Source organism: Macadamia integrifolia, chromosome 4 (genome assembly GCF_013358625.1).
Source record: "Macadamia integrifolia cultivar HAES 741 chromosome 4, SCU_Mint_v3, whole genome shotgun sequence".
NCBI classification, from domain to species: domain Eukaryota; kingdom Viridiplantae; phylum Streptophyta; class Magnoliopsida; order Proteales; family Proteaceae; genus Macadamia; species Macadamia integrifolia.
The window spans coordinates 3,556,158-3,571,356 of NC_056560.1; the positions used below are offsets into that span (position 1 = coordinate 3,556,158).

At 39.1% G+C, this 15,199-nt stretch overlaps 2 protein-coding genes across 4 annotated transcripts in view; one reads left to right on the plus strand and one right to left on the minus strand.

Annotated features, from left to right (window-relative positions):
- Positions 1 to 1,048: 1,048 nt before the first annotated feature.
- LOC122076519 overlaps positions 1,049 to 15,199 on the minus strand; it is a 29,970-nt gene continuing 15,819 nt past the window's right edge. Inside the window, exons 6-8 of one of the 3 annotated variants that reach the window (XR_006139500.1) lie at positions 9,502 to 9,722; positions 2,716 to 2,760; positions 1,049 to 1,811 (exon numbers count right to left, since the gene is read on the minus strand). The gene's annotated coding sequence lies outside the window, so the exon portion shown is untranslated. Of the gene's footprint in view, positions 1,812 to 2,715; positions 2,766 to 9,501; positions 9,723 to 15,199 lie in introns of all 3 variants that reach the window. The other 2 variants (XR_006139499.1, XR_006139501.1) reach the window with 2 other exon arrangements.
- Positions 1,364 to 7,564, plus strand: LOC122076518 (65-kDa microtubule-associated protein 8). The gene is made up of 11 exons (XM_042641841.1): positions 1,364 to 1,503; positions 1,616 to 1,819; positions 2,143 to 2,400; positions 2,489 to 2,704; positions 4,250 to 4,405; positions 4,483 to 4,642; positions 4,735 to 4,886; positions 4,997 to 5,084; positions 5,671 to 5,744; positions 6,640 to 6,714; positions 6,898 to 7,564. The coding sequence occupies exons 1-11, from the start codon at positions 1,420 to 1,422 to the stop codon at positions 7,228 to 7,230; spliced, it is 1,800 nt and encodes a 599-aa protein (XP_042497775.1). The 5' UTR covers positions 1,364 to 1,419; the 3' UTR covers positions 7,231 to 7,564.

The following is a 15,199-nucleotide window of genomic DNA, read 5'->3' on the forward strand; positions in this document are numbered from 1 at the left end:
GTGTGGGGAGAGGGAGGGGAAAACAGAGAAAAGAGAGAAGATGAAGGCTGGATTTCCATTATACTGCACTGCACAGGATATAGAACATGATATTACCATCAGTAAAGGTACTGAGTCACTTTACCACTCAGAATTCCATGACCCACCTCTCATCTAACTCATATGTGTCCTTTCATTTATTTTTATTTTTTTTCCTTTCCTTTCTCTTCCCCTTCGTCACTCCTCCAGCTAAGGGAGAAGCGTGTATAGGCTTAGGGTTACCTTCAATCTGTTTCATCACCACCATTAATATTATTAAAAAAAATAAATAAATAAACTGCTAAATTCCCACTTTTTCCCAATGCCTTTTGCCCATGACACTCTAGGTATCTTCATCCAAGATTCTTTTTTTTTTTTTTTTTGGGTTAACAAGCTTCTTCCTTTATCCTTCCATCCCATTGATATGGACATTATAATTAATCTGCAGTTCTAACTGAAACTCAGTGATCATTAATGAAGAGCTTTTTGGCATGTGAAAAATGAATATATTATATTGTTTATCTCAGACAATAAAATATTATAAAGTTGAGTAAGGTGGTGTGTCATGTTAATGGTTGAGACTATATTCATTTCCTAATCAGTGAGGTAGATAGACTCTGATATCTCAGCTAAAAATATGGAAGGGGCAAATGACAGAGAAGAAAAAAGCCCTTACCTCAATCAGTCAGTCCCAACTTAAGTAATACTATGGTTTTTACAGAAAAATATAAATAAATAAATAAATATATATATATATTATATATATTTCTACACCTTTTTTTTTTTTTTTTTTCAAAATCAGATTTTTTATTTTTCCTTTTACCCTTAATCCGTACGGCAAATCCCATACCAATTCCTTAAATCATGTCCATACCAATACCTATAGATCAAAAGTATTCGGGCCGATACCAGCTGATCCATAACGGTATCAGCGGTGACCAATACCTATAAGAATTCTTTATTTTTCAAATTGCTTTTGAATCAAGACCCCGCGGAAATGGCTCATTTATTCCATTAATGAAGTTATACATAACGCAAAATTGTGTGCCGTTATTGAACAGTAGCTTTATTAGGAGATATTTCAAATTCAAAAAGAATAGAAAGGAAAAAAAGAGGATAATATGAAGGGCCAAAACTTGAAACCAAAGCTTCAACATCACCCACCAACCTTGTAAGTTGTATGCCTTGCCTTTTAAGGAAAACTCACTTCCGTCAGAAGTCCCACAATCCATGGTTTTCTCCTCCGCCTGCTGCCCTTGTTCTGTCCACTTGTCCTTTCTCTTTACTACCAAAGGTAGTATTCTCTTCCAAGACACTTGGAACTTCTCTTTCTCTAGCCCAAGTTGAAAAACATTCAGACCTGTTGTTAAGAATTGATCAAAATACTACAACCACTGTCATATGGGGTCATTTCAAATGCCGGCAAACATGCGGAGCTCCAGCTTACTGGAGACCTCTTGTGGGTATCTTCTTCAAGAATTGCAGGTTCGTTCACACAGACAGACCAGTGAGTTTTTCTTTTCCCAATTCCGATATCATTACCCATTCACTAACTAGGATTTTATGCTTTTATCTTCAAATATTCACCTTGTAATAGCTAATCTGGGATGAAGTTGGGCAACATGAATATGAAAGGGAGAAGGCTCTCATGGAACTGGAGCAGGAGTGTCTAGATGTCTATAGGAGAAAAGTAGATAGTGCAAATATTTCAAGAGCACGCCTGCATCAGGCATTGGCAGATGCTGAGGCTGAATTCACTCATCTCCTTGTGTCCCTTGATGAGCGATCCCTTCCTGTACGGGTAAGTACACTTATCACTGCTGTTTTACACTTTAAAAACGTAAATGTAAGCAAATGATTCAGTTTATGATCATCTTTTTCATTTTCCTTTTTTTTTTTTTTTTTTTTGGTATGATAAAATTGATGGATCTAGGGATCATCAAATGGTCTTGGGAAATCATTCTTGCACCTAAAGCATAGATGACAATAGGACACATAAATTAATTTTGAACCATGTTGTTCCAAAGGAAATCAATTTTAAAAATAGAAATCATTATGCAATGGATGGTTTCTTGGGTAATTTTGACAGTGTTGACTGAATCCTAGAGTATTTCTCTCATATAGCCAGAGAAAATGGTGGGAACACTCAAGGAGCAGCTGGATTCAATCACACCAGCCCTACGGGAGATGCAACAGAGGAAGGAAGATAGGGTGAAGCAATTCCAAGAAGTCCAGATACAAATCCAGAAAATATCAGCAGAAATAGCAGGCCAGGCAGAAAAGAATATTTCACTGTCTGATGTCATAGTGAACGAGAATGATTTGTCGCTGAAGAAACTAGAGGAGTACCAGATGGAGCTACAACAACTCCATAATGAAAAGGTATCTGACGAGCAACCCTGGCATGAGCCCATATTCTGAGAATGCAAAAAACTGACGGGTTTGTGTGTAAATTCCTTCTGTGTTTCAGCGTGACAGACTCCTAAAAATGGAAGCATATATAAGTTCCATCCACAAACTTTCAGCAACCCTAGGTATGGATTCCTCCAGGATCATCACAGAGGTGCACCCAAGCTTGGACACATCATGTGGGCAACAATCCAAAAACATAAGCGATGCCATACTGGCAAGACTCAACAGTACCGTAACGTCTCTTAAAGAAGAAAAGGAGAAGCGGCTTGAGAAGGTGAGAATTACCTTTACTTGCACCTGTTCGACCTCATCTATGCTATAAATGGGAACCTGAGCTGCAGAAAAACAGACAAGATCACTCTGCTATCATTTTCAACATATAAGATAAATAATTTGAAACATAAACATGCAACTAAGGGAGTGGCTCCAATCCTGTTCATGGTAGGATCTGTAGATGAGTCTTGGCAACCATAAATTGTTGTATCCCTGTTCAGATGATCAGGATCAGACAATAAGCAGCAAGCATCTCAGTGCTTGCCTGGGTCAAAATTTTAGCATAATATAAAATTATCAATTACTATACCTATATTTTTTTTGAATTCAACCTACTTTTCTTTGATAAGCAACAGAATTCATAAAATTGGGCATTTCCTAAAAAAATTAAAAAAAGTAGCACATCAAGCTCTTTTGGCCTAGGCAACTCTGGATAGAGACTAGTCAAATGGTGGGTCCTTATATGTGTTTTAGAGAGTGACAAACTGTTTAATCAAATCTTGCGTCGCAGGAGCCAACAGGTTTCTGAGCACAAATCGCATCTGAAGAGCAGAATAAAACATATTAAACTGAGAACCGTAGACTTATTTTTTTGGTGAACAAGAGCAGTAGACACTCCTCGGCACAACTTAAAGTGTACCCTATGGCCCACTTTCAGAAAAAATCCTTAACAGACCTAGCATCCTCCATATGGCAGATTATCTGGTGTGCAAATCTCATGAACATCATACACGAATTCACTCCACACCATGCCTCCATAAAGCTTCAAAATATGGTCGGAAGTCAACTTTGGACAATTGATGTGGGGCTATAAAATCCAACATGTGGCCTATCTAGGTAGGAAGCCCATCCATTCAATGGTCAGTGTGTATCTTGGATACCACCAGTGTTACGATGTTTAAATGCCAAATAAAACTCAATTTCTCATCTTCATTACTCTGCCAGAGGCTAAAACAAGTTCATAAGAGCATGTTTCCAGTCAGAAGAAACTTATTGGGGATCGAAATATATCCTCTCCGAGTGTAGGGAAGGCGGAAACTGTTACCGAATGCATGAATTATAGGGCCAGTTGTCACAGCCAGACCCTGCACCCAATCAGAATCCACCTCTAACCTTGCTAGACACCCTCTTAAAATCTAGGAAAATGATAGCCCCAACACTCTTTAAAAAAGTCTCCAGAAACACAGCCAAGATCCTCCCCCCCCCTTCCCCACAAAACTAAAGCAGGGCTCATCATTTATGGAAGAGGGGCCTTGTACAAGCAGAATCTCGGTTGTATGTCACTTAGGACACTCCTTTAAGGAGCATCGAGGCTGGCACTCATTAATATTCTGTTTCAATCTGGACTAGTTTGGCATATGCATTAGAGGTTTTAGCAGATTAGAGTTGACAAAAAATCCATGAATGATGTAATACCAAAGCCAACTTGAAGATCTAGTTCCTCTTTTTCCAACATTTAACTTATCATCCCCCCTGAACTTCCCATAAATATTTCTGTTCTACTGTACCTTCATGAGAAGTACTTACTATTTTCCACTATTTACAGCTTCACAAACTTGGGAAAGCATTGACAAACTTGTGGAGCCTTATGGACACCTCATACAGTGATCGAAGATTATTTTCACATGTGACTAATTTCATAACAGTCTCAGCAGCTGAAATATCTAGTCCAGGAAGCCTCACCCTTGATATAATCCAGCAGGTCAATACCAATGACTATCAGTAATCAAGGCATCAGAAATCATAACTAGTATTGATTTGGTGTGTCTACTTTCATAGGCTGAGGCTGAAGTTGCGAGATTGGATCAGCTAAAAGCAAGCAAGATGAAAGAGCTTTTCCTTAAGAAACAGATTGAACTGGAGGAGATATGCAAGAGAACACACATGGAGATACCTTCACAGTCAGAAATGGACAACATACTAAACCTTCTAAATTCAGGTGGGATTGAGTACTTTGCCTTTTATTTAGGTAATAAATTCGTACTACTTGTACAACAAACCAATTCATGCACTGACATACACAAAATAAAGGGGAGATTGACCATGCCGATCTCCTCACTAGCATGGATGAACAGATATCTAGGGCAAAAGAAGAAGCTACTAGCAGGAAGGCTATAATGGAGAAAGTGGATAAGTGGATGTTAGCATGTGATGAGGAGCGTTGGTTAGAAGAATATAGCAGGGTTAGCTCTTCAGTTTTCTAATCTGAAAACTACTCTTACTTAGCTTTTTCTGTGCTACATTTCCCCTTATGCAACAAGTATCATTGTTTCTGTTCTATACATGATTGCAGGATGAGAATCGGTATACAGTGAGCAGAGGCGCACACAAGAACCTCAAACGTGCAGAACATGCCCGAATAACAGTTAGCAAGATACCTGGTCAGTAGAAGGAAAGTGGTTATGTATTATATTTAATAACTAGGACAATACAGAAGTTGGCTTAACTTAAACAGGTTGATCAAGTTGGTTTCAGTAATGGAAGAACTGATTTTAGGAACTTCCTTGTTGTATAGATCAATACATTAAATCATTGAATAGAAGAGTATAAATATAACTCGGCTGATTATGTATTAGAGTCCTTGTCACATCAACAAATAAGTCTCTAGTTTAGTACAACAACAACAACAACAACTCAGCCTTTTTCCCAACTAAACAAGTTGGCTACATGGATGTGTGAGAAGGTAAAATAATAATAAACGTAAAAAAGAAAGGAACACAGCAACACCTCAAAAACATTCCACCTAGATGGGGTCAGGTACATAGACCCTTACCTCCAAACAGCTCTATAAGTCTCTAGTGTAGTATTCATCCAAAGAAAAAGTCTCTGGTTTAGTGAATTATCTAAAGAAAAGTCATAGAAATTGAACTCCAAAGCAAAGCTCAATATTGATGCTGAGAACTTCTAATCAACTGATTGATAATAATTATTGATTCAAATTTGTAACATTTGATGGAATTGCTGCAGCTTTGGTGCATTTGCTTATGGCAAAGACAAAGAGCTGGGAGGAGGAACGGAAGAAAGTGTTCTTATATGACGAGGTGAGATATTCTACTTTTTTATGGCTAAATTAAAGAGAAAAACAGTATGCATTCTTCCTTATCAATAAAAGGCGCACCCAATGCACGAGGCTCCCTCCACCGAAGGGTCATAATGTATGCAGCCTTAACCCCACTTCATGGAGAGGCTGTTTCCTTATTCGAACTTTTGATCACTAGATCGCAATGGAGCAACCATACCTTTGCACTGAAGCCCATCCTCTCCTCATTATATTATCTTGTATGCCAAAAATAGAATGGCTATAACACACGCATTGGAGGATAATCATCATGACCAGATTTCAATCCAATGATTTTTTATTTTTTTATTTTTTTTGGGGGTGGGGGGGGTTTGTGGGGGGGGTTAGCTTATTTCAATTCAATGATTAATTGCTCTTGCTTTCTGCACTCTATTTTATCACCTGCAGAAAGCAAGCACAAATTCCATGGAAGTTCTTGTATAATCAGGAAACCAGAAACTTGCAGTTCATTCTTCATTGCCAAAAGTCAAACCTCGGATGTCAGAGAATCAATCAGAAAACAGAAACCTTAATAACTTCAGCTAATTTATTCTTTTAAAGGAGAAAAATAAGTAAAAATGTTATTCAAACTGCAATTAGGATGCAACTATTACAAATCATTTTAAAGTGGAAGAGGGTTCTTTTTCCCCTTTCAAATGTGTTGTTTTGTTGGACCAACTTATTCTGATCATAAGAAGACTATCCAATAAACCTGAAAGCCATCATATTTAGCTGTCTAAGTAAACAGGTGAAGTTGAGATGCTTAACTTCTCTATTATATCTATAAAGCTGAAAAGTTCTCTAGAGTTAGCTTTCAATGTACAGTTTGCTGCTGCTAAAATTTAAATCTGATCATTTCTTACCCTCTGTATGCCTAGGTACCTCTGCTAGCAATGTTGGAAGAGTACACTATGGTAAGGAAAGAGAGAGAAGAGGAGAAGATAAGACAAAGGGTATGTATCATCACAAAAGTAAAAAATGATTAAAAAAATTAAAATTGATACGGCAAGGAGTCCACCATCTTTATTACAGTTTGTTTGCAAAGGGAAAAATAATCATTTTCATATAACCAGAGGTTTCCATGATGTTCTTTCCTTGTCCTGGTTTTGCTATCTTATAAGATTGCTTATTTTCAGGAAACAAAGCGGATGCAAATGCAGGCCAAGGTGGTCGTTGAACAAGAGAATTTGTTCCTGTCTAGGCCAAGCACAAGCAACCGGCGTCTTTCAAACAGAAGCATAAATGGAGGTTTAGGTGGTGCAACACCTTTAAACTGGAGGCTTTCCATGGGGATCCAGCAGCTAGGATCAAACAGCATCAACTCCACAATTCAAGGCATGTGCATCGTAAAAGAAGTTAAGAAAGCACAGGTACAGAAGATTTTAACTCAACAAGGCCGTGCTTCGCATCTTATAGAGGATACAGCTTCAATGGTCTCGGCGTCACATTCAGACTTGTTTTCTCCATGATAATTCAGCTAGTTGAGATAAGATCTGAAAGATTCTAATTAATTTATCGTGTATGACCCAAATATTTGTAAGGTAGGCGAGAAGCTTGTAGTCGAGAAAGACATAGAAAGAACATTTTCAGTTTTTATTTTTTATTTTTTTCTGAGGTTTTTTGTTTCTGTTTTTGTTTTTGTTTTTATTTTTATTTTTATGTTTTTTTTTCTTTTTTAGGGGTGTACCTAAAAATATTATCCATGTAATTACAACATTTCCCTGGAACAATGAAGCTAGACCTCTAGCTACTACCACAGAAGATTCATGATCTCTGAATAAATTAAGTATTTTTCTTGAATAACTCCAAATACTGCACAAGCTGTACAATGCAAAACTCCTGATACTACATCATTTACTGTTTTAAAGTAAGAATTTGCCAAATTATAGATATAATAAATCTTTCTGTGTCAACGGATGGGTCAAACGCCATTGCGTGTGTGTGTGTGTGTGTGTGTGTGTGTGTGTTGTACAGAACCTACCCACCCATTTTTGCACATTAGATGACCTTTGACTGTGATGTAAATCCTAAACAACATGAAAACGTTCAAACAACCTAAGAATATGGCTCTGGCACATAGTCATGTTAGAGAAAATATAATCGCTTGCAACATTCTGATCATCTCTCCCATTGCAGACATACCGATCAGGTTGAAGTTATGGGGATGTTTAGTAATTATGGTGATGTTTGCTAACGATTAGAAATGTTAGGTCATACTTATAATTTGTGGTGAAGATTAGTTGAGGTGTCTAAGGATTCTCTCTAGTTCTTTTCGTCCTCTCTCCTCTTCTTTTCTCTGATCGTGGTTATCAAGATCAAATTTGTAATATGTTATGAGAGCAACAAAGAAAAAGAAAAAAAAAGGGGAGGGGGGGGGGATTCTGTTGTCGCTATTTCTCCTTCAACAATACACTTTGGCTGGTTTGTTCTAAGTGAAACCCTTGTTAGAAAAGTATGAATAAAAACAAGGGTTTCTTGTGCTTGGTTATTGCTGGTGTGGAGCTTTCCTCCCTGCGCATGCTGCTCTGCCCCTTACTGCTATTGTTCATGGATGTTATTAATATTGCTTTTGTTTTTAGTTGATAAATATTGATCACCTCTTTCATTATTGCTACTGCTATTGCTGATTATGATCTAGGAGTGTCCTATCCTGTATAAGCTGCTGCTATCTTGCTCCTGCGATTGGGATTTTTTGTTCTAATTTATGATCATCTGCGTTGTCTGCTGCTATTACTGGACGATTTTCATAAAGTAACTGTTGTCGCTGGGGTTATTGATCAGATCTCTACCCTTAAAATTGTTTTTTTCTTGCTCGCTGCGTGAAGGATTCTTTAGTTTGAGACAAGTTTCTTCTATTCATTGATTGTTTTTGAAGATATAATCTTTATAGCTTACTTGGAGCTAACAAGGTCACTGTTAGACTTGCCAGTTGGATTGTGGTTAATAAGCTACTCAGAGATATCTCATTGGACCAGATGGATAGGTAGTAGAGGCCTCTGATTTTCTCAAGATCAGCTGTAAATAGAGTGGTAGCTTGATTAAAAATTGATGGCTCATTTTGGGGAATCTAAGATCACCTGGAATTAGATTAATAAGACCAGGATGAGGTACAGTTAATGGAGCATATTGAGGTCCAATTAAGAAAGGCAATTCCTCAAAATCTGAATTGATTTCTCTCAAGATGGTGCTAGAGTTTCTAATTAGTAGAGAATATGACCATTCAGTGGTTGAGGGTGTAACAGAAAATGTTATTTGATGATGGAGGATCCTTCAAAGGAGCCCTGGCAATTTTATGGTTTCAATGGACAGATTCAGTACATTGCGTCGATGAGATGGCCAATGAATTGGCAAAACAAAGTGTCCATCCAGGTTTGTAAGGATTTGACAACTTATGCTTCTACCAGAAAATATATGCCTAATGGAATAAATAAGCAAGAATGACATTAGTTTACCCCCCCTTCCCCAGCATCGGAAAAAACAAAAAAACAAAAAAACAAAAAAAAGGAAAAGGCCTTTTCAGTGATCATTAAATAAGCATTTGGATCCAATTAAAAGGTTTCCGGAAAATCAGAAAATTAATAGATTAGGTATAAACTCAGCTACCACTAGCAAATTTGATCTACGTAATGCAAACAGAGATAACCAGATAACTGGAATGACCAAGTTAGGTTCCGATAAAGAAATAACTTGCATGCAATTTCCTAATTTAACATAACATAAGCTACTTCTGGAAACTTTACCCTGGAAGTTGATCTGTATGTTCTGCAGTAAGCATTTGCTTCCCATGGCTCAAACAGTGCCAAGGCCTCATATTACACATCTCATTCACAGGGGTAGGTTTTCCTATAGGCATCTGGCCATGATTCATTGGCAAGAGTCGTGTATCCGACACCAACATATTTCTTGATGTAATTGAAGCATGGGAATATGCACCACAGCTTCTAAAAGAAACAGATATCACCTAAAACACACAGAAAAGAATTAAAATTCATCATAAAGCTGTCCAGTTGTACATGGAGATACAGACAAAAGCAGCCATAGTGTGATGCAGTTCAAAAGAACAAGAAGCCAGCAGCAAACCAGGAAACTAGACCAAGAATGGACTAATTTGTTTAATTTTGAGCATCCAATGGGTTATATGGGCCATGGGACTAATATTTTTAGGTTTATATGACAGATTTGAGTCTTAATATCTTATGTGGGATTAGTGCTAGTTTCTGTTTTAGTAAGTTGTATTCTTTATTTTAGTAGATTTTCTAGGAGGGTTGAATAGATAAGTACAATCCAGCCATAGTTTCTATTTTTTTAACTCCTTAGTTATGAAGAGTTGCTAAATTTGTACCATTGCTTCATTATTGTAAATAAAGCAGGCTACCACACCTTAGCCATGATTTTCTGCCAATATAAACCTTGCTCGTGCAATTGTTAGGACTGTGAGGAGCAGTAAACCTAGTGGGACTCCAGGCTGGAGATTGTTGAGAGGCATTTCTATTTAGTTGGTGAGAAGCATATCCTTTTATAATGTAGAAGTAAATTACACAAGGCAACTACCCCCAATGTATTATTGATGTAGGGGTTCCTAGGTGATTAGGTTTCCTACAAGATTAACTAACTAGGTAGGGTAAACTCAAGGGGCTTGAGTTGGACAGGATAAAGGAAGCTCAGCAAACAAGATTAACATGCAAAATAAAGTGAGACTAATAAATAAAGTAGCAATGAGCAACAATAGTCTAGGAAGAAAAACACAAACTCACTCAAGCTTCAACGGGGAACATGGGGTAGGGAACATGGCAGCAAGCAAAATTAGGTTATGACACTAGCCTATTAAGCACCAAAGATAGATAAAAGTCCCATGTTATATGCTCTAAAACCAGTCATACTTGTAATAAGAAAATCAGCAATATTTAAGGTAAAACAGTGGTGCAACTAAAGGTTAAACAATGGCTAAAAAGGGGAGGGTTTTAATGGAAGAGGGTGGAGCAACTAATAAGGGGACAATGGGGGAATGGGGAGGTTTCAGTCCTCTACTTACCTGCAGCCCAGGTCTGAGAATAGAATAAAGCAACCCAGATTTTGAGGAAGGTGTTCAGCAGCAATCCGATGGAGCCTTATACAGCTGAGATGACCTTCAACCAGTAGTAATCAGCAGCTGCAGCAGTCATGTTAGTAACCAGGAACAGGTACAATGAAAGATAGAAGAATGGAGAGGGAGGGAGGCGAGAGAAGAGAGAACTGAGAGAGAGAAAGAGAGCACGAGATAGAGAGAATGAGAGAAAAACAAGATTGAGAGAGAGAGAGAGAATCGTGAGAGGGGTGGGGTGGTTTGCTCATTGGCTGCTTTCAATTCGAATTCATTAATTCCCATTGTGGCCAATGGCCTTACATAAGTAGTAAACTAGTTACTAAAAAAAAAAGGAAGGTAAATCCTAGGGAATATTCTTAGAATAAAGAAGTTTCTAAAAAAAAACAACAAGAACTAAAGTAGTTTCCTATGTAATTCAAAGTCTAACTAAACTAGATATTAGGAAATAAAAAATTACTAAGTTAACACATCAGCAGTGGGGTCCACAGGATCTGGACAAAATTTGGAAGGAGAGGGACTCGATCCAACGCTGGAAAGGCTGGATCGAGCCTCCCTCTCTTCCGCCTGTTTCTTTTTCTTCTTTCTTCTAATCCTCCAACCACAAAGAAGGTTGGGTCTTCTTCTTCCTTCGGTTGTGCACCTTGATGTCCCATCAACTCTCCCCGGCTTGGAAGAATTCACCTCTGGTGAATTAAAGCTCATGTAATATTCAAGTAGGTCTGGGTTGAGTTGTTAGATTTCTTGCATTATGATCCAGGTGTTGTCAATTTCCGGACGTCCACGCCACTTGACCAAGAACTCTCTAAAACCTCCAGTGTGTGTGGACACAATCTTCACATCAAGGATTTTCTCAACTTCTTCAGTCCTACTCGCGACCATAAGCACAGGTGGTAATGAGGTGGGGGGAAGTGGTTGGTTTGGTTCAGTAGTCTCATCAATGGTAAGGAGAAGTCCTCAAAGTCATCAAGATAGAAAGGGGTAATGGTAGAGGTACCATGGTATGGGACAAGGTCTTCAACATTGAAAATATTGCTGATTTCCATACTAGCTGGCAGATCAAGAACATACGCATTGGCACCTAATCACCTATCCTCTTGAGTACTTTGAACGGACTTGTGCTACGAGCATGCAGCTTGCTCGCTTTTCCCCTAACAAAGCGTTGTGGCTTAATTCTAACCATCACCATATCGCCCTCTTGAAACTCTTGTAGCCTTCTGTGCACATCTGCCTTCGACTTATATTGTTCGTTTCTCAGTGTTATCTATCTTCTTATACCAGCATGCAAATCATGTATATGCTAAACAAAAACTCAGCTGACTGGGAGGTCCTAGAACTAGACATGACGGGGATAAGGTTTATGGGTGCCCGGGGCTGGTATCCTGAACAGATCTCAAAGGGAGACAAACTAGTGGTACGGTTCTTAGAGCTATTGTATGCAAACTCGGCCTGGCTAAGGACTCGATCCCAACTGATAAGATGTTCTCCTATGAGGCAACGCAATAAATTCCCTAAGCTCTTATTGACAACCTCGGTCTAGCCATCAGTCTAAGGGTGGAAAGCAAAGGAGAAGCAGAGCTTCGTGCCCATCATCTGCCATAGGGTCCTCTAAAAATGACTGGCGAACTTAACATCTCTATCGGACACTATGGTGAGGGGCAACCCATGGTACTTGACATCCTCATCAAAGAAAAGTCTAGCTACTATGGATGCATCAGAGGTCTTAGAGCATGGGATGAAATGGGCCATCTTCGAGAAGCAGTCTACAACCACATAAACTGAATCATGGACTCTTGAAGTTTTTGGCAAACCAAGCACGAAATCCATGCTAAGGTCTTGCCACAGGGCATGGGGAACGGATAGGGGAGTGTACAAACCTGTATTCTGCTTTTGTTGCTTGGCAGTTTGGCATGTCCTACACTGACTCACAACTCTAGCAACATCCCTCTTCAGTCCTGGCCAAAAGAATTGGTCCTCAACGAGGGTGATGGTCTTATCTCGATCGAAATGGCTAGTGACTCCCCCAGCATGCAATTCCCAGATCAGGAAATCTCGGAGTGACGTCCCGGGAATGCACAACTTACTTCCTTTAAAAAGGAAACCCTCCCTAAGTGGGTAGTTCGAGCGGTTGACTGGGTTGCCTTCACTCAAATGAACGGCTCACTAAAATCAGGATAGGTGGGGTATTGGTCCTTGACTCGCTCGAACCCCCTACATCATCTCCAAATTGGATCTGGGTCTTGGTCCGGGTTCTGGAGCGGGTTTGGGTCGATCCATCAGAGCGCTACTGCATCAATTCCCCTGTTGTTTAGAAAAACTCGTCCACGAGTTTTATAGAATGAGAGAATTAACACCACTCGATTAGCATCCTCGATCAATGGCTCCAAAGGGGTAAAGATCCAGTGCGCCTCGCGATCAACGGTCACGATTTTCTGATGGTCGTCAACAAATGATATGACCTTGATCGGAATCGGATGGTGGGGTTTCACAAACGAAGTCGGGCCATCGATCAGTTATTCATAAGCATCCTTCATCAGATCGTCCCGTTCATCTTCAACATCGACATAAAAGCTTGATGTAATGGTCTCCAAATGGGGGCACGGTTCTCAAGGTGTTGTCACAACATAATGAGTAACGTTACCATGTTGTTCGTCGGGTTTCCGAATACGTGACTCTACGGCATCAAGCCTTGTGTTAATGCCCTGGAGGGTAATAGCTTGTGCTTCCTGTACAACCTGGTTAGCTTAGAGGGTTCTTAAGATTTTTTCGCTCTATTGAAGCAACTGAGTCCACTGTCCAGATGAGGGGGTGGTGTAAGCAACCATCTGGGTAAACAAGTTGACAGAAAATTTGCTCTGATAATAGATAATGGGGGGGACCGGGAGGGCCCACCTAAAAGCTTAGACCCAAAGTCTAGGAACAGTGGCGATTTGGTAATTAAGTGACCTACCCAAAGGGAAAATACTCAAGTACCAAGAGGTAATGGCACTTCTGTAAATACTCAGAAATCCTTCGTGGGAATTTGATTTATTGCTTAGGGTCAAATTAGGAAGGGCATTCAACTTAATGGCAGGGTGTAAATAAGAGGATAAAGTAGAGGGCAACAATATGGAGGTCAAACAAAAGGACTTTTACACTAAAGACAAAAATCCAAAAGACTTCTTGAATCCCCACTTTAGAAGAAAAGGAGTAACGTATGAAAAGGGAGGGTATTCTTGGGATAGAGGGGAACGAAAGGACAACACATAATTAGAATAGAAGGGAGGGGTATTAATGAGATATTACAATAAAGATAAAGCAAACCCCACTTTATGAGGAAGATGTTCAACAGCAATTGTAGGGCAGGGATATAGAACCTGAAAACCAGAAAAGAAGAAAGAAGAAGAAGGAGAAGGGGGGAGAAGAAGAAGAAGAGAGGGGGAAGAAGACAGCCACGAAGAGGGGGTTTCACAATCACTTTTTTTTTCTTCAATAATCAACTTTCTCATGAATTACATGTCTAATTTATAATAAAATAAAATTAAAATCTTCTAATTAAAATCAAAGACTAAGATAGAAATAAAATCTCCTACACCTAGGCTAACATAATTAGGAGCAAATAAGGACTCAAATAGGAAACAAATATTCTCAAATAAAAATAAAATCCTAGAATATTCTATTAAACTTGGAACCCAAATTGGATATGGGTCTTGGTCCGGGTTCTGGAGCGGGTTTGGGTTGATCCATCGGAGCGCTGCTACATCAATTATGGAGAGAACCCTGCGGCTGGAGTTGGGGGACTCAGATGGGGCTCAAGTCCAGGTCGATTGTAGGCCTTAGGCTGCGTTTGGTAACACAGAAACGACGTTTCGTGTCAAAAACGAAAATTTCCGTTTGTGTCAAAATGTCTTTTTTTTTTTTAACGAAACTGGAACAACGGAACTACCTTTTGTCGTTTCGTAAATTCTCTTTTTTTTTTTTTTTTTTTTTTTCTCACTTTTTGTTCCAAAAAAAAAAATGAAACACACCATAAATGCACCAAACGCTTTATTCCGTTTTTCGTTCCCATAGAACGAAAAAACTCCATAAACATTTTTTACCAAACGCAGCCTTAATGTGAAGAACAAAACCTCCAAAGATGAAGGGATTCTGTCAGCTAATGTAAGAGATATGTGGTTTCTTGATTTCAGACCCTGGAGAGAGAAACTAGAGAGATTTTCCAAGAACCGCAGCTGGCCTTCTTGGCTGGTCTCCAAAGCAGGATCGAGTGATCCTCTGGTGGTCTAGAATAGATCCTTTAAAGAGGTTGCAGGTCAGAACTCAAAATAGGAGTGTATGGGGGATCGACTGTCCTCAAGAACTGATACTTCTTGCTGGTC